General features: G+C 39.0%; 1 protein-coding gene across 3 annotated transcripts in view; it reads right to left on the reverse strand.

Annotated features, from left to right (window-relative positions):
• The window catches only part of bcas3 (BCAS3 microtubule associated cell migration factor), a 316,301-nt gene that overhangs the window by 191,330 nt on the left and 104,695 nt on the right, over positions 1-20,276 (reverse strand). For 2 of the 3 annotated variants that reach the window (XM_026328260.1, XM_026328252.1), the window contains 4 exons: positions 16,187-16,231; positions 7,245-7,369; positions 6,841-7,006; positions 6,661-6,758 (listed from right to left, as the gene is read on the reverse strand). In XM_026328260.1, the coding sequence (XP_026184045.1) occupies positions 6,661-6,758; positions 6,841-7,006; positions 7,245-7,369; positions 16,187-16,231 (434 nt within the window). The remainder of the gene's footprint in view (positions 1-6,660; positions 6,759-6,840; positions 7,007-7,244; positions 7,370-16,186; positions 16,232-20,276) is intronic. The other variant, XM_026328270.1, reaches the window with a different exon arrangement.

A 20,276-nucleotide genomic window follows, 5' to 3' on the forward strand; every position in this document is an offset into this window, starting at 1 on the left:
ATCATCAACTCCCACCCTCATAACCACCCCACAAATTCTGCACATTTCCTACACCTGCTTCTGAAGTAGTACTCACTGTGTGTATAATTGTATTTGAAAAAATAATATGTCTGGAAGGACTTGGTAGTGAGCAGCCACCATGGCAGAACAGCCAGAGAAAAAAAGCGTAGCCCACAGAAACCTAAGACTGTATTAACAAAAACACATTAGAAATACAGGACTGCATTGGACCAAGGGGAAACAAATGTAATCTAACACAGGTTGACCAATTGGTTGATTTAAAGGATCAGGATTTAGAGGTGTAAAAGATCATTCTAAAACCACTTATATCTCATTTCTTTTTCAGGAAAACACATTGTGAAAATGTCTCCCAGTCTGTATTTTTAACAGGATACTGAAATAACATAGTCTAGAATCTCAGAATCCCCACTGACAGAAAAAAAGAAAAAAAAGTAAATTGGTAGATATGCACGTTTGAATCATTTTAAAGTAATAATTTACAGTTTTACATATTGCTTATTCATTAGTCAATCCTTACAGTACATAAACAAATGCTAATTAATATTGCTAATAATTACTTTGTCTCAATTACTTATCATTTCATTTTATATTAAAAAAAAGAGAAGGCCAAAGAGTTTTCAAGGTAACATTTTCAAAGCAATTAGTTTGTCCTACAACCCAATAACCAGAAATACAAATTACAACACTATATAAAAGATAAAAATAGCAAAAAAACAAAAACAAAACAATAAATTACTTATATTACTATAAGGTTTAAATATTTTAACAATTAAGTTTCTATCTAATGACAATAAGGGATGTCCCTATGCAATTTCAAAGACCAGTAACAGAGTCAATCGAGGCTTTTTTTTTTTTTTTTTTAACCTGATCCATATCGTCCTTATTGAGAATGAACCCAAGCCTGATCTGTTGTTTTCATCAACCGTCAACTAGGTGTTGTAAATGGAGAATACAATTTGCAGCACAACACGGCTAAAATGTCTCCAGTGTGGAACGATTCTAAATTAGAAAACAAAAACTGTCCAGTAGCCAGCTGGAATGCCTGCACTGGGAGCATTTCACAAGGTGGTGGTAACGGAGCTACGTTCAATACTAAAAAAAGCTACTACACTATTAGTCGATTACACTGTATACAAAAAATGTAAGATGACATTTTAATCTCAACAGCAAAATGTCACAGGAACTCTATGAAAGAACATAGTTCTAATCAAAACACTAAATGCAGTGTTAAAAGTGTAGTTAGGCCTAGAGGTAGCAAGACGGAGAGATTTCTTATGCACTTTTCAAATGGAGGATAGAAGAAAGCCTGTGTTGTGTTACTTATTAAACAAAACTATGACTCCCCTATTTCCTCTGTCTGCCTTCATTCTCTCTTTCATTCATTCCCTCTTTTTTCTCTGTCTCTTTCTGTCCGTGCTCTCTGACCCTTGGGGCCAATAGCTGTCCCCTAATTAATTATTGATGTTCTGAAGCAGTTGTTGACTGGCTGTATCAGGTTTCCACTGGTGGGTGTGAGTGGTTCAATGGGCCAGTCACAGCCAGGCTTCAGTGTGGGGAGCTAGTGGTCATCCCAACAAAGACACAACTCTCTGCCTCTGTGTTTTAGTGTGCATGCCAGGCTAAGCCTGACAGTTACAGCCATACCTTCTCGGTCATTACTACCTCTTAAGTGAAAAAAACCTAAGTGCATTTTCACAGACGGCATTTTTTTTTAAGTGCAAACTTATTGCAAAGCACTCAGGAAAGGAGTTTGAATGTAGGACCCTGTAAAATTTTATTGTTTTTTTATGAGTTTAATGAAACACCAGGAACTACACAAATACCAAAGAGGAATGGAAAAGGACTTTATTAATAATAATAGTAATAATAATCTAGACAAATGTGAAAACTGTGGGTCACAAGGTGGTACCATAACATTGCCTTTGGGACTGTACAGACATTTTGAGATTTGGGAACACTTGAAATCTTAATCCTAAATATGTTGAACAAAAATGCAATGCCATTATACCTTCTGGGCTCCAATTATGCATCCATTCCTGCATTATTTCCAAAGAAATGATGATACAGAGGAAACTTCCCAGAATCCACAAGCCACATTTATTCATTTGTGTAGTCCTGCTGCTTCAGGTATATTGTAAAGTGAGTATCAAGAAACTCCAAATAAATATGTATCTGTGAGTTCATTAGACAGCAAAGCACTATAATTAAATTATTACACCATTAATTAGTTGACAGAAAAAGACTGGGTGGTACAATAACACTGGGTTATTCTTGTAGTCTTTTTAGGCAAACTTTTATGAGTTTTATCTTCTTAATTGTGAGCACTTATGTCTTTTATTTATCCTCATGTGATATTACACTACATATATTTAGGTTTGGGACTGAGCTCACAGACAGTTATTTATTTGTTTATTTGTATTTTACTTCTTATAGACCAAACAATTATATTTGAGAACATACAAGGATAATTAAGAATGAAAGATCATTATAAAATTGGCTTTAGATACCAAGGTGAAAACCAAGTTTCCCATACTACCTCATAATCCCATTGTCTATTCATTCTTACTCATATTCTTGGAAGCCCCGTTTGCTTCCATCTTGCTTTACCAACCTTGGTCTGGTCTATATGTGATCTCAGGAGGTCTTGAGGCCTCCATTTTTTCTCTGGCACACATACACCCAAATACACACACACACACACACACACACACACAAAATGCAGCTGGCATACATAATGGTGCCGTATATATTTATGGTTGATACTTTAGTATAATAAAACATATTTTAATGAGTAGTAATCATTGTGGTTTTTGCTCCAATATTACTGTAGTTGAAAGCAGCAAAGATTATATGACTGTTGTGTGTACATATTGCTTGTAGATAGATAGATAGATAGATAGATAGATAGATAGATAGATAGATAGATACTTTATTCATGTGCGTGTCTAGTAATCATAGGAATTGCTGCTTTGTTAAGGAATGGAATGAATAAACCTTTGCTGTTTCTTTAATAATCACACAGATAATTATGTGCTTGCATAGTCATAAAAGTAGAAACACAATCTCTCCTACACAGGAATAGAGTTGTCTGTGTCTGTAGTGACTATGGAGAGAGTGGTGTTTTGCTGTGCTGACGGGTGTTAGCCAGTTGCCTGTTAGACAGAGCACTGAAGCAGGAAGTCAGAACAAGAACAAAGGCTGCCTAGGTATTGATGTAGCCCAACCTTCAAGGGCCTGGGGCCAGGGGCCGGACAGGCTGACCTCCAAAGATAGATAACAATCTGATAGATCTGGAGAGCTGCCTGAATGGTGAACACAGGATACCTCTCTGGTCTGTGCCTTCAACATTCACATTTAGCTTTCATTTATATTTTTTTATAGAATGTTTATGCCCAATTTATTCATTTTGTTAGTCCTTTATTTTTCCTCTCTACATGACCTGCCATGATTGGCTGCCAGACATTTCACTTGCTAGGCTCCCTCTCTACTGCTCCACCTGTGTGTCTTCTCACTTTCCTCTCTTCTCGCTTTCCTCTTTTGAGTAGTACTCTGGCAGATAGGTGCTGGCATACTGACAGATTGGGATAGCTTAGTCATTATATATCATTCAAGGCATATTTGACTGACAGTTCTTTCATTCAGCCAGCACTACACTTACCCCATCCTTTCTCTGCCTCTCTTTGATTACTGACCCAGTCATGGCGCCATGGTTTCTCTTTACCAAACGCCTGATGCTCCAAAGCCTTCACTCTGGCCCCTCTCTCAGAGCAATTAGATCTATTGACGAGGCAACTGCAGTTGGCCTGTCATGGGCCTCAAATCTCAAGAGAGCAGCCGAGTCAGCCAGTCAGTCAGTCTCCACAATTAGCACGTTATATGGCAGGTAGGGAGGACAGGGCTACAGTCAAAAAGCATAGCCACTGTGGTGCTCATTGTTAGGCTCAAAGGAGCCAGCTAGAAATCCAGGTGGTAAATTATTCACCTGTTTGTTTGCTTGGTAGCAACTTTGTGGCAGGGAGAAGTGGTGTCAGTAAACACATTGTGGAAAGCCAGATAAATATCACACTGAATAAAAAAGTCTGAGTGTAGTTAATGACAATTTGAAAACCTCACTTTCATAACAGTCTAGAAACTGTTACAGATTAAAGAAGGCATTTCATTATTATGACCCATTTCAAAATACCCATTGTATTAATACAACCAGAAAAAGTGCCCATTCACATGCATGCCTAATAAACAAATGGGTAGTTTCAAAGACATAGGGATCTTGTGATTCCTCTGCAACTACAGAAGGTGGATTTCCCAAACAATAAAAACTTGGCTCAAGACTGCTTTTATTAAGTCAGATTATACTACAGGATCTCCCCCATTTGTGAGTATAATGTATAACGTGTGTCTCTTTCTTCCTTATCTTTCCAAGGCAATACTATGCACTGCCGTCCTCTGCGGGGCTGAGTGCTGCTAGAAGCTGCCTCAGATGGACAGGTGGAGATAGTGACCATGAAGTGGCGCCACCGCTGCCTTTTATCATCCCGTCCTGGAGGCTCCGGTCTGGCCTGACCCCGGCCCTTCCTCTCCCCTTCCTATTCCTTTCCCTGCATACTGCATTTTTAATCAACCTAGGTCATCTAATATAGAGCCATGAGACTAGAGACCAAGGTCTGTCAATCAAGAGCTGCCACCTCTTGCCTTGCACCACCTCTCTAAACACATACTTTGTTTGTTTGACAATTCAACGAGGGGGATATTTATAAAGATTTCACCCTCATATTTTGATGTTTTTGTCTTATAGTAAACATTTTCATTCAAATTGTATTTTTTGCTACTTGTTCTGTCTTTGGATATGAACAATGTACATTGACCGAGACAGCACATTTTGCTCTGCAAATAAAAACTTTGTGCCTTTTCAGTTTCCTCTGTAGTGTCTTGATCTCTATGCTCAGTAAGTCGACTGGATAAGCGGCTGTGCTGTAATTCATCTTAAGGTCAAACTGACTCTTTCTCCTGGATCACTTTGCTGCCAAGCCCTGGAGGAAATGGCAAAGGAGAGGCCTGGCAAGGGGATGCACGCTGAGAAACAGGATGTTGAGAGTCTGTGCTCAAAGTACAGAAATGGAAGGTGGCACTCCCAGGGTTACTTGGTCGGCAGTGGTGGTATATAAGACCCTGGGCCCAGAGGGAAAGAGCTGAACAATTATGTTTATAGCATCTTGACTTTGGTTCGGTTCACACTTGGTTGATTTGAAGAAGATGCAGCAGTGTCATTTGGCTATTGTTAATTGGATGTAAATGTTAATGCAATGAATATTTCTCATTATACAGCCAGTTCCACTGCCCAGGCTGGCAGAGAGAATGGTGGAAAAGGCTGACGCCCGTGCCCATCACTCCGACGAGTTTTCATCGATCTGACACTAGGAGAGACCATTAGCACTAATTTGAGGAAATATCCTACCAGTTAGACCTAGAGCACTGCTGAAGTCAACAGAGAGGAGTAGAGAAATTAGGACTAACACAGCTACCACTTGCCCTGGAGCACTAGCAAGAGATAATTACAGATTTTTGTGTGTTTATAATTATGGAATAGGCTCAAATTGCCAGCCTGTTCCAGGGGGTGGATTGATTCAGTGTGTGGCCATCCATGTGCACTCTGCGCTTTTGTGAACTGGCCTTTCAGACAGCAACTTAAAGTACTCACTGCTGTGTACTTGTTATTGAATTAAAGGACGTTTAGGGTGTCAGCTAATTGGTCTGAGTGCAGCAACATATAGCATTGTACTAGCATGTCCTGAAGAAAATGTGTGGCCAGCAAAGAATGAATTCAAGGTGTAGCACTGAACTTAAAAAAACTAGGATAATTTCTGATGGGACTCAGATGATCTGAAATGGTAGAAGTATCGTTTGCCTACATCTTTGAAAAAGGAAATGTTATGGCTGCTTACTAAAAGTCTTTTCTCAGCATGTGGCACCAATAAGAGGCTAAGAACTGGCTTTCAACACAGTTGGCATGGAAAATCAGCAGGGAATGGGGGTCACCCCTTTGACTAATGATGCATACAGTACATACAGAAAACACACAGCGTGTGTGAGCCTATGCAACCAAAACACACAGAGAAGTACATTTTACAATGCATGTGTGTAATAAACTCACACAGTACATGCACCCAAGGCAACAGAAAGAGAAAAACTTAGCAAATCACTAATTTGCTTATGTTTGAGGTTAATATTAAAGTTTTGATCAGTTTGAAGTCTGAACTTTTCATTATAAAAAACTTCATTATGGTCAATTTTACATGTTCCTAACATTTAATACCATATATCAGCACATTCTTAACCATAATCTTATGACGTTATCTTTGTCACTGATGGCTTAACCTTTTGCTTGAAAAATGTGATCATCTTAGTGAAGACTGGTGCAGCTTTGTGACTTTTATTGTTATTTTCAGTGTTCCAAGATGTGGTCTGGGAGGTTGCAAGTAGTAGCGTACTTTGCTATCTGCCATAGTTCATAGTTCATGTAATATACATTTATGCTTTGGTGAAATGCTGATTTGAATTCTAGTTGACCACAAGTTTATACTCTTTGTACACTTGTTTGTGTAAATCCATGTACACCAAAAGAAAGATTGAATTAATGCTTACCAGCCAGAAGATATTGATAATACTGCACCATGTCTGCAGCTAACACCAAGGGGTGATTGGAGTTGAAGGGTGGTTGCAGCTCATTCCACTGTGGAGTCCTGTTTGAAAAGAAAAAAATGAATATGATATTCACAATATTAGTGATGCTTCTTGAGGCATAAAGTGGTCACACAGTGTTACCTGGCTAGAGTCCAGCAGGCCCTTGGACAGTTGCTGAGCTCCAAAGGTGTATCATCACTAATCTTTTGAGCAGTGCTAATTGGCCGAGGCTCCAGGACATGCTCCACCAAGTTACCATAGCAACTGATGATATACAGGGAATCAACAACTGACTGTCTGGATTGATCTGTGAAGAGGATGAGAAAGTAGGCTGTGATAAAAATTCTGCTTTAGCTGCTGCTAAAAGTCATGATTAAAAGAACAATCCTAATTATGGGGGTAAAACTGCATTGCATTGTACCACATTTGTCAAGGCTTGGTATCCATTAGCCATTTGGGTTTTACTTCTGGACATCATGCTTGCAGGTAGCGGTAGGATACTGTCTTTAGAAAAATGTGGTAACCACCTGTGACCATGGTCTCACCTTTCTCTCTTTTCATGTTGGGATTGGTGATGAACCAGGAGCGAGATGAGCCAAAGATGGTAGCCACACAGAACTCTCCTCCACAGGACTTGCTTGGGGAGATCTGAGGAGGCGTCTTAGCTTTGCTTCAGGAGGGAAAAGACCATAATGTTGAGACAAAGTAAAAGCCGTACTACCCAAAGGTGTTCCCTGCTGTGGTTATACAAACTCTAATTATTTGTGATTAGCTGGTGAAAGTACCGTAACCAAACAAGAGCAGAGTAGAGAAAAAAACTCCAAGCTTATGTCAAATCATCTCTTTGTCAGAATTAAGCCAAAGGATAATGTCAAGGTTACATTGTAACCTTGGCTCTCTGAGTAAAGACCCTGAGGTCAGGGAGTGTGGATTCACTTCAAGACACATGAGCTTGCATAGCGATGTCTCAGGCAATTTATAAAGCACTTGTGCAGGAGCCAGCGACAGTTTGATTGGAACAGGTCTCCAAACAGTCCAAGAGGTGGAGAGATGGTCACTCTACTAGAGAACCAGATTACAACATAGCCTTGACATTAACACCTGCCACAGTGGAGATTAAACAGTTACTGGCTTCATGGCTACATATGTTCTTTATAGACTACTTACCAGCTCTTGGTCGATAAGCCTGGATATCTTAAACTGTATCTACACACCCTGATCTCAGGAATTCAGTCCCTGTACATATGGAACAGGGTGGAGTGATATTCTCAATATGATAAAGAACAACCACTTGTTTATTTTTAGAATTATTACACAAGAAATGGAACACATCAAAGCTAATTATATGAAAAATACACAGCAACTCTGAACAGTAAGCACCAGTTTCATTAAAGTGTTTTGCATGCATGTGATTAGAAATGCCTACAAAAAATACAATACATACAACTTTGCACTCACACAAATAAAGATGTATAAAAAAATAATTAAATAAAATCAGTCCAAAACTCAATAAAACATATGCCTTACAAAAAGTCCACGCGCTTAATATACAATTTAGCCACCACTGTCATATTCCATTGAAAACAATGATGAGGATTTAAGTGTGTGGCACTGTCACAGGCTTCCTGAATCATTGCATTAAACCAAAGTGTTGGCACAGTGGTTTGGCCATGAGAAATTGCTGTAGTCCTGTCCGTACTGAGATAGAAGAGACATTGTAATGCTGATACTGTAATGTTCTGCAGTTGTATAAATTACAGTGGTGTCTGGTTTGTATTTCATCTTGTACCTCTTGAGCTTGTAGTAATATGCTCACACTAGCATGGTTTGATATTGATTTGTTATAATGCTATTATTGATCCTAATGCACTGGAACTATACTCTAAAATTGAATCCAATGAGTTTAAGCAGGCATATAATGGAAATTTTGCAACCTAAATGAAGCATCACGTTTGGCTTACATTGTAAAAATGTGCAAAGGTTGGCAACCAAACTAGTCATAATGTTTCCTAACTGTGCTCACTGACTCCCAGTTCATCATAATTGATGACTAATGTCATGTAATCAATTATGGACTGCAGATTTTCACTATAGTGGATGTAGGTCACTGACACATGTGCTCCTTTATATGACAGGGACCAATACATTGGATCCCCATGATTTCAAGGATACTTTAAAAAATCATTGTCACACTGAATGTACACCACACAGGAGCAGCATCCTCAGCAGCCTTCCCTGGCTTGTTGGTCATAGGAGAGAATTTATTAGTAGCAACTGGATTATTAGCTTAGACACAGAAAAAGTTTTTTAGCTACAATAGGGCTCCCTGTATGGTAATTATCAGAGGACCAGCCAATTTGATTGTTGTCTTACTATTGAATAAGTAAGTATTTTAGTAAAATACAACCAAACTTTGGAGCCTCGGCCTCGACATGTCGGACTTGTCCTGAACCAAAATTGACCTTATAAAAAAAACAGAAATACATTAACAATGGGTAAACCAACTTCCAGTTTGCGCTAGTCTGGAGCGTGTATTTTCCACAATTTTACCAACTCTACCAAATTTCAGATGAGATGGCAATTACTAATGCAAATTCAACCACCAACAAGCTGGACAAAGGATACAGATTCTTCCATGAGGAATTTAGCCATCATATCAAGGTAAAGTAGATAGCGCATATGCAAGCAATAGTTAGCATTAGCCAAGTATCAGTGATGGCAGATAAACAATGTAAAGTATGTTGCATTCACTGTGTCTAAAAAGCCACTTAGTTTGCTACCTCTATGTTAACAGGAAGTGCCGTTATCCGTTGATGCCCGACTTCCAGTTAAAACATGGAAATGTGAAAAAGGTCTATATGGGGCATTCCTGTGATGGCATCCCACAAATGTGTATTGACGTCAGCGGAACCAATAAGCAGGATCATTAAGCAATCAGAGTAACGATTTTTAGGAATTGAACTACTGGGAACTGGTTCTTGTAGAGAACCAGTTGACAATTCCCATCCCGAGTTATCAGCGTATATCAGTCCTATTTATATAAATCTAGGGAACATCTAAAGATATTAATGGCTAAAGTCTGATAACACTGTAACCAGCACAAACTGGGCTACAATAATATGTGAGCAGCAAGTTTATACACAATTGTGTTTTTGAGAAAACAGCGTTTATGCATGGTTAGTGAAAAAATACAAATTTTAAGTCACTGAAGTAAGGCCATAAAACACATACAGAACATTGGTTCACAAGACCTTTGAGAAATGCATCTTGTAGCCTAAAGTGTTTGCTTCAAAATGATGTGAAAGTCATCTTGTTCACAGAAAACAATACACTGATTTAAATTTTCTAAGACACTTTTTTGTTTAGAAAAGACATGCAGGAAGGCATGCATGATCATGAATAATCATGTGATTTACCTGAGAAGACAAAGACCTGCATAATGAGCCTTTCAGTCAGGAATGTGGTTGAGAGGGAATTAGTGCAATACAATGCAGATGCAAACGTTCGTCATCTGAATCGTGTTTTTCCTCTGAGGACAAAGTAAACTCTTTGTCACTGTCTGGAACATACGAAGCGCTTCTTCACCCACATAGCGTGCCATCATCCAAAAGTGAGTAAATTTTATGATGAAGTTTGACGTTTTATGTTATTTCTCGGTGGCGTGTACATAATTACCTGGCTCACCTCAGATTATTTCTATATGTGTGCTCAGCGCGAGGTGAGATCACATTAGCTATAATGAGGTGAGACTGGAGAAACTGTTCCGCTCATTACTTTCATACAGATTACATAAAAAGAGATGATTTGTTTTCAACTTGAATTGTTTGATTTAAAAGAAGACAATTCAAGCTTTCTACGTATATATTTCTCGCGCTCTCTTTGAGGCAAATATTCCCTGAGATTTTGGTCGTTTTATTTACGTGTCTGTGAAGACAGGTGACAGAGACAGAGAAGACAGAGAGTGCACCCTGTCTGCTTTCTTTATTTTACAAAAGCACAGTGTTTTGTTGTTATTATGAGTGTATACATATAAAACTAGACCCTTTACAGATTCGAATGATATATTGCTCTTAACTGTATGATCAAAACCGACAGAGTAACTTAAGTTTGTTTCGGCGTTATCAGGAGAAGATGCCACAAAACACGCTAGCGAGTTTGTTGACCCCTGAGGGTTAAATTACTCTGTAAATAAAACAACCTGAATCTCAGTGAATACTTGCCTCAAAAACATGAGAAATGATGCAGTTTTCAAAAGTCTTGTGAACCAATATTCTGTATGTGTTTTATGGCCTTATTTCAGTGACTTAAAAAATTTTGTTTTCCACTAACCATGCATAAACACTGTTTTCTCAAAAACACAATCATGTATAAACATGCTGCTCACATATTATTGTAGCAGACTTTAGCCATTAACATGTTTAAAAGCAACTGAAAAAAGCATAAATGTCAGGGAATGTCAAAACTTGTCCAGGGCACCAAAACACCCTTAGACCCCAGAGGGTTAAACTTAAGGATGCAACTTATATAATGTACGTAATGACAACAATGAAGATCTGTGGGATGATAACGACCTACTGAACCTTCCAGTAGGTTCCAGTAGGTGAGTAGGAACCTACTAAGCCATAACTATAGTTTGAAGGGAAACTCAAATGGACTATTGAATAGCATGACAACATTTCATTGTCTGCCCTTATAACTAACCTGGACAGAAAAACATGGTTACATGAGATCAGGTATGAGGTGGGCTAAGGACTTGAAAATTTGCAATAGTGTCACTCAGTCCCAGAGGGCTGCTTAACCTTGACCTTTAGAAACTACACCGGTATACAAGCAACACATTCACTTCTGTCCACACTGTTGCTGGGAAAAAAGCAAGACTAAAAACAGTCAATACAGTCTTATTCTTTTCCCGTTTTGTGACTGCATTACCACTTAGAGTTTTCTAAAGGGCCATTTCTGGTTTATGTAAAGGAAAATGCAAGAACTGGTAGTTAGCATGAGCAAAACAAAACATCCACATATAAAAACTTTATTAACAACCAGTGACCTTGGACCAAGTCTATCAAGAACTGTCAAACTAATGTGCACATCTATAGGGAAGCAAAAGCAAATGTTGCTACAAATTTGATGCTCGTGCTCCTTGAAAGAATAAGTTTTATGCAGTTCTTTTTTTAATTTCTGCTTTTTCTTTGTGGCAAGCTACTGTAGATACATAAAGATAAATACAAGAATTCTTGTTTTATAAAGATTAATAATTTATGATTTAATGTTTTGCATTTCATTTATTTTAGGTGATATTTTTACTGTGAAATCCCAAACACACAAAGAAAACATTTGTAAAAAGGGAAATAAAAATTATAGCTTTAATTACTGTGGTGCAAGTAATAAAATGTGTTCTTTTTCTGTGCATGGTAGCACTGATACATCTACATCTTCAGGTCTAAAATGCTATTGCTATTACATGTATTTTCTTGTTCAACAAGCATTATGGGTTTCCATGTATGGAATACTCTGACTGAAAAACCCCATCTTGTGGGAACTGTGCATCCTGCTGAAGGCGGTTCTCACTAAAGAATAAAATTCATACCTCATTGATAAGTCAATCTCATCAGCAGTTGAGTATAAAATTCAATAAACTATGTAATAGATTGTAGTAAAGACTGCAATTCATCAGTAATGCTTGTAGGGACTGATGATGTGTCCAGTAGTTGAACTAACTTTCACAGTACAAGGTGCTGAAAGACCTGCTGCTGGCAAAACTCTCTTTCTGTTTCCTCCCTTCAAATTGTCAGCACCTCATAAATTACTCCCTGGATGCAAGGAGATGTTGATGTCTTTGTTTGGCCAATGCTGTGTGAAAGAGGGCTCGGAAAAAAGGAAGTGGTGAAGGTAGTCATTAGAAATGCCTCTATACAAGTTTCATAGCTTGTATTTATTAGTGCTGGGTCAGGCAGAGAAGGCTGAATAACCAAATATCCCCAGTAAGCCCTGTCTGTGAAAGAAAGATGGAGGAGGAGATAAAGTCACTCAGGATATTGCTTTGGGTAACTCCAGGGTGCCTTTGTCTTCTCCTCCAAGCTCAAGCCTACTTGTCTGTTAGTGCATTCAGAAGATAAAGCATTAAAAAAATAGGTCCAGTCAGTTATCCACTAGCTATGACTTTTCCCTAAGCAGATCCTCTTTCTTTTAGCTTTTTTTTGTCAATATCTTGGGCCAGAGTAAGGAAAAATGTGGCAGAAACATTAAGACATATATAATATTTCAATTTTCAAAAATTTACAGGGCTCCACACAGTGACTTACACTGTACTGGAAGATGTTTTAACCTCATGGTCTAAATTGTTTATTTTGGACAGAAATGTAAGTTGAATAATAAATTAAAGAAAAACACAGTAAACTACAGTAAACTTTTTATATTAGCTTCAAGGTGTTCCCTTTCTTGTATAATAATTCTAAAAATAAAAAAGTGGTTGTTCTTTGTCATATTGAGAATATCAACCACCCTGTAACATATGCCATATGTACAGGGACTGAATTCCTGAGGTCAGAGTGTGGATACAGTTTAAGATATCCTGGCTTTCCCAACCAAGAACTGGTAGGTAATCTATATAGACCATATGTAGCCATGAAGACAGTAACTGTTCAAGGTAGTCGAGAGTTTATTATTTGAGCAATCAGGAAAAGACTACATTGTAACCATATATATGGTTCCACAGCACTGTACATCATATATATAAGAGGTTTAGACCTCTTTGAAGAGAAGCTGAGCCTGCCAACAAGACCAAAGATCACAGCTCAGTTCTCATCTCCACTGGGTACAGTGGCCAATAAAGTTTATTCATCTATGTTTCTTTTCCTCATGATCTCACTTGAAGTGGCTAAAAAATGTTGGTTTCTTCCCTTACAACAGACAGGAACAACTCCAGGAGATAAGGGCCTGATTCTGCTCTCTGTATGGAGGACAACAACCAGTTTTTCCTGTGAACAAGTAGTGTGGAAGTAGGTTGGCAACTGGCACCAAGTTACAAAAAAAACATGACCTGATATCAACCAAATATGAAATATAAATATATGTGAATTAGCAGCAGGGCGCAAGGAGATGGGTGTCAAAAAAACAAATACCAAATCAATTTTTTTCTCTTTCCACAAGATTTCCTTTTATACTATTGCTTTTTAGCAGGGAGTGGAATCCATTTTCTTTGCAACTTTAATTCTCTGAAAAGACTACTCACATGTCATTTCCACTTTTAATTTAACAAATGAGGACTCCTGACTGAGCTAATAGCTTTTCCTCAAGGGCATAATTCAATCTGCGACATCAACCATCAAAGTCCCTTCACATTATTATGTCACGGTCTAAAGTGAGGCGCCTCTGAGGGGGGATGGAAGTCCAGTGGCAGTTTCCATTTATTTTCAGGAGCCTTGCAGTAAACAAATGTGATAGGACTCACTTCAGCTGCCATTCGGTAACAAAGAGCTGTATGGCTGTTCATGCACTGATTCTGGGCTATATGAATTCATATCAGAAAAGGAGCCGGTATTAAGATTGCAACCAAAAAGGGAAAAAAGCTAGAGTGTGAGAGAGAGAGGGCAGTCATGTGGAGGACACATCCTTCAACATCACATTTATTATTTTACTCCAGCCCTTGGAAAAAAGGCAGCCTTGGAGCTGTGTTAAGCACATAGCACCAATGACAACAACCAGGGAAACTCAGTGAACACTGGAGAATGGGCATAAAAGCCTTTTTTACTTGCAGGTTTTCCTTATAATCCTACCATATTAAGCAGTCAGTGTTTGGAGTCAGATGTTCCAAATCAAATAAAATATGTTGCTATAAGCTAAGTGTTTGGTCAGTTAGGACTTTCACACCACAAAATCAGTAAATACATGCTCGGATATGAAGTTGACAAGACAATGGAATTGGCAAATGGGCTGTCATAGCTCACATCTCAAGCCATACATCACTAGAGAAAGAATATAGGGTTAACTTGCTGAAGTTGGAAATCGAGGCCGTCATTGTGATGGTCAAGATTCTGACGCTAACGATGTGTATCTTTGAAAAATATACGCTCTGTAATCTCTAGGGGCCTAGATTAAGCGGAAGGTGAATTAAGTCAGAAAGAAAAAAAAGCTTCAATTAAAAAGTATGAGTGACTGCCCACAACAAAAGATGAAACCCAAGACTTGGAGAAGGCACCACATGCTATTCATTTTCTAAAGTGAATGGAGTCAACAGGGAGGAGCTGGAGAGCAGGGAGCCGGGAAGGGAAAAGTTCACTTCACTGAGTCACTCAATCATCTCTCCATAAGTGATTCTGTCATAATGGGGCTTCTTTTAAAAGCTTGTAAGCATCTGATTTCATGAGACACCATAAACAAGAGACTTTGCTTCAGCTGCATATAAGAAAAATGTCCTTGAAGAGTAAGGTTCTGTGCTCTCTAATATTTGATTAGTAGTGCATGCCAATAAAAATGATAGTTTCACTCAAAATGTTTAAAGTGAAAGTTAATCATTTCCTGATTATTAGCCTGAAAACAGATTTACAGGGCTGGGCTGTGAGAGCAAATATAACAGTAAAATCAAAACAATGAGCTGAACGACACTAATTTTGTTTGGGTTACTTTTAGCAACTTACTTCATATTACACAAAGTTATTTTATCAACTGTTACTATAAATGTACTAATTTGTTCTTTGCAAAACATTTTTTGTCGCTAAAGGAACACTTCATTGACATTGCTATGCTCACACAAGACACTGTTCATAATATTACAAGATTATGAAATGGAAGGATACTGAGCACAAATACACATCTGGCAGAAACAAAATGTAACCACAGTAGGCTAAAGGAAAATTTGAACAATATGTGTTTTACACAAAGGCGTTATTCTTGGAAAAACATCATGGAGGGTCTAAACAGAAAGAAAGAAAAAAACAAGACAGAGATGTCATACTCTAGTGGCTGGTTCAAAGAAACCACAATCCAACCAAACAAGAACTGCTATGACATCGCCCTAAAGCCCTACAACATGTCCCCTGGACTAATGTCTATTATGCAGACCAAAAGCATGCAGTTTTGTATGTTTGCTATTATTATTTAACAATATCAGGCATTAATTAACATGTGAAACCATAACTGGTGTTAAAAAACATCCTACACATGTACATATAAATATTAAATCCAACAGAAAGCATTTATTTACCCAAGCGCTGTAGTACTGAATTACTACAAAACTTACAAAAGCTCAAAAAATACATTTAAACAGAAAAAAAGAAAAAAAAAACAAAAAAAGGCAAAAAAGATGATGAGAAAATAAGAAACACTCCTCTTGGGGGTTTTCCCCAACAAGGAATGACTGCATAAACTCTGCGGAATGTGTTGAAAATATACCAGAGACAAATGAGAGGTAAAGGAAGCAGTGTGTTGTGGTGGAGTATACAGTTGCATGCTGCCGAGGGAGCCAAGGAGGGGGAAAAGCAAAACTCACCATGGAGTTTTAATGGCAAAACATCCCGCCCCAAAGAGGTAGGGTCTTCATGAGAGGGGGGTGGGGGAAGGGTTTAGGGGGTCAGGGGATACAGAGATAGACGGAAAAACCATTATTAAACTGGCACACTTGAGCAAACACACTTTTCACATTACATACTTTTTGACATGTCTGTTTAAGTGCACAACACATAAGAGGCAGGAAACAGAATGTCTGTGCTAAGATTGATTTGAAAACCTGTGGGATGGCTTGATGATTCATCTGTTTAAACTGCCTTGTAAAGTGTGATACCATATATTTGGCTGATGCAGCGTGTCCACAGACAGATTTTTTTTTAGACATCTTTCATTTTTTTTTCCCCCTTAACTTTAAAGGGAATGGGAACATGTGCAGAAACATGCAGGTCGGAATCTAATGGCAGTGGGAGACAGTTCTGGTTGTTGATATTGAGAAAGAGTATGAAGAGTTTATCCAATTTGTATAACAACTGGGGACCCCAATAAAACTAACATCATTCAGACATTGTTGAGACAAGGAACTGTGTTTGTATGCAAGTTTTTTTGTGCTAGTGTGTATTTATGGCTGTGCATTGTCTTGTGAGTGTGCGTGCATTTGGAAGCAAGGGTGTGGGCAAAAGTGTTTTCACTGTGATTATGTTAACAAGTACACTGCATGTGTGTGTGTGTGTGTGTGTGTGTGTGTGTGAGAGCAAGAGCCATCCAGAGTATGGTGTCTTTTTCAGGGTGTATTGGTCAGTCCGTGCATGTTTCTTGTGTTTACAGACATTAGGAGTGGGAGTGTGTTCCTGTGTTTATTCTGCATGTCCAGAGATAGTGACAGAGCTCCGTAAACAGTTTACAGTAAATAAGCCTTTTCCCTACAGCAATAAAGGTCCGATGAGACTGAACTCTGTCCCCGCTAGGCAACCTCCCCCAGTCATGTAAAACAGAATCCCTAGCCAACCAAAGCACTCTGCAGCACTTCTTTATTTTATCGCTTTCTACGCATCCGCCTGGGCCCTCCCAACGATAGCCCACAGTTTCCAATTAGTCTTGGTACATGGATGTGTAGAAAAATGCTCCTCTGGGAGACAAAGAGCAACAATTTGCCCTGGAATGTCTTACTCCTGGAGTGCAAGTTGACAAATGAACACATTGGTTGGTGTAATGGAGGCCCCTGGTAAACTGCTGTTTATCAAAGCCATGTAGACGGGGGTGGACGGTCTCTACCATCTACCCTCCACTGAGCCTAGGAAACCTGCTGTGCCCCCACCATGGGCATCCCGCTGGGTAAATGGATGGACACCAATGGGAGAGTGATGGATGAATGGGGTAAGATTTCCATGGTGGGAGCAAAGGCCAAGTAGGCTTTGGGGTTTACAAAATGCCACTTTGAATTTCCTACAATTTATCACAGGTGGAATTTAGTGTTGTTAGCTACCAGAGTAATGTGAATTGATGCCTGTAGAATCAAAGCCAAGAAAGTTGGAGGAAAGCTAATAATTGAGTATTGCTGCAACCTGTTTGGCTCATGGAAGCATCCATGCAAAACTCCTCTTTCACATTTATCTTTTTATACTGTAGAGGAGCAAAAAACAAATTCATAATGGCTGTAACATCTGCATAACATTTGATTTTTATTTTATGTTTTATCAATTATTGTGTTAGAATCAACATATTGTAGACATAAAAGGCAATTTGAACAAATTGCTAAAGGGAAAACCATGTTGCTGACATAGTCCCTCCCAGAGTACACGAATGCTTTGTTCAACAACAGGACAAAATGTTTTTCTGACAGCCACTTGCACTTATACATCAGGCTGTCAAGAGCAAGCATCATTTGAAAATGATTGCCTGATTCTGAGCAGTGTTTTAGAAACTCAACCGAATACATGATAAAACAAGATTCATTAACTGATGTGCCCTCCACACATCATAAGCATCTCTATTGGCCAGGTACCTGGTTCTTTCTATTCCTTAACCAGAAAACCAGTCTGATGGTGGATACACCAAGAATCAGAACAGCATCAACAGAAACGCTTCTTTCTTAGTAAACACTGTCAACAACATCTGACCTTTTGGACCTTCACAATACTCCACCTAAATGCAGCTTGGACCAGCATGTTATGTCATGGAGTGAAGAAAGAACAAATCTGAGTATACAAGATCTAATTGTCTAAGGTGCATACTATGTTTTATAACTGCAACATCACTGATTTTACATCACTCAATTTGATTCTGCCGAAAATTTCCCACATAAAGCAAGATGCAGTAACTAGGTATCTACTGTTTATGGATGCAGTAATGAAAATTATTTACCTTTTTATGATGTGGGTCAGCTTGGGTCTGATTTTATTCTCTTTTTCATATTGCAATAATAAAATAAGTGGAAGCACTGACTGGTTGAAGTGGTTCAGTCTCTAATCTGTTGTTAAGAATATTTTCTGTAAACCATACAGATACAGTATATTGTTGAATTGAAAAGCTTTGCATTTAGGTTTTAGGTCAAAACTGCACATAAATAAACCACAATGATGAGGTCATGTTGGGAAAACCGGTGGCAACAAACGGTTTTTAACCACAATGTAGACAAAGGTTGCTCACTTGTGTGACACACCTCTTAATTCAGCTGTTTTATTGGAATAGTCCCAGAGAGGTTAGTGGCATGTTGGGAAACACAAGTTAAACATGGGTCAGTGGAGTAAAAGGGGTGTAAGACTGTGAATAATTATGTTATGGAGAGGAGATAGAAAGAGGGGAAGATAGGCAGTTAGAAGAAAGAGGAAAAGCAAGAGCACTACTGACCTGTGAGGGCAATGACCCTACTTGCAGAGAATAATTGTTCACACATTCATCTCTTGACCTATTGGCCCTAATAGCAGCTCCGTCTGGGCCATTAAAAAGGAAGGGAAGTAGGTGATTTGTGCAGAAGGTTTAGTCATGCTGCCATGTGACACAGGGGCATTGCATTCCTAAAGCCCCTTTCTAGCTGCGAGTCTCAGTGAGACTCTGTAAGACAATGGCTCTTGCACTAGGCTGGCTCTTCCATACGCATTACAGTAATCTGAGGACACGTCTGTGGCAGGTCACAGGGCCTCATTCGTTCTCTTGCTGTTGTGTTTCTCATTACCTCGACTGCACTATCTGCATTTGCTTGAACATCAGTGGGATTAGGTCAAGGGTGGTTTTGTTTTCCATTTGGATTTTCATTTGTCTGTATCAAAGTCAGTCTGTGTGTAGAAGGGATAAGCATGTAATAGGTTGTCTACTTGCAAATCCCAAATCTGTCATTGACAGGCATTTTGACAAGTCTATACTCATAAAACTCTGTGCCTGAAGGGACACGGGACTTTTCTAGGAGCTGGCTGTTGGAATATTTCTCTCTTTATCTTTATTAGAGATTCATTTCTGACAGTGACCTCTCAACAAGAGAGATAGTTTTTTTTTTTTTTTTTTGCTTTTTTTTCCTTCGGATTTAATTAATTTGGGTCCAGCCCTATGCCAAATTTGGCTGACAGGAAACAAGAGGCCAGGTCATAGCCAACACTCCTCTTCTTGTTCAGGATTCCCAAGAGACTTTGAGAACTAGCAGAAGCTTGCTAAGCTCCTCCACTCCCTGACCTGGCCTCATCTGGAGGGGGGTTATCAGGCGGATGCTGAGCCATATCCAACTCTACCTCCCTGCTCTGACGGGGGGGACACCAAAATCTAAATTAAGAAGGGACGGGGCTTTGCTTGAACTTGAGGTTTTCTTTGATGTTAAAAAAGTGAGGCCTTTGAAGACAAACAGCAGCATATTTTGCACATTTGGTGGTCTAAGGCTGTGTCACTGTCTATGAAGTGTCCCTGCAGTTGGCCTGGTCACACAAAAGGTTCATAAGTGTAATGTGTGTACTGTTATGGGTGTGTGTCACAGCACAGCCTGGTAGGAAATGTAGGTTAAGCAGCTGGTGTGTTCCTCTGCTGCCCTGCCAACAGAGATCTGCTCATACAGGTGTAAATACAGCTGCCGGATGCTCCTCTCTCTCTGTCACACACACATGAAAAAAGAGAGAGTACTGGCTGCGCAGACAGACAGATGGTGCCTGGGT

This window comes from Mastacembelus armatus, chromosome 13 (assembly GCF_900324485.2).
Source record: "Mastacembelus armatus chromosome 13, fMasArm1.2, whole genome shotgun sequence".
NCBI classification, from domain to species: Eukaryota; Metazoa; Chordata; class Actinopteri; order Synbranchiformes; family Mastacembelidae; genus Mastacembelus; species Mastacembelus armatus.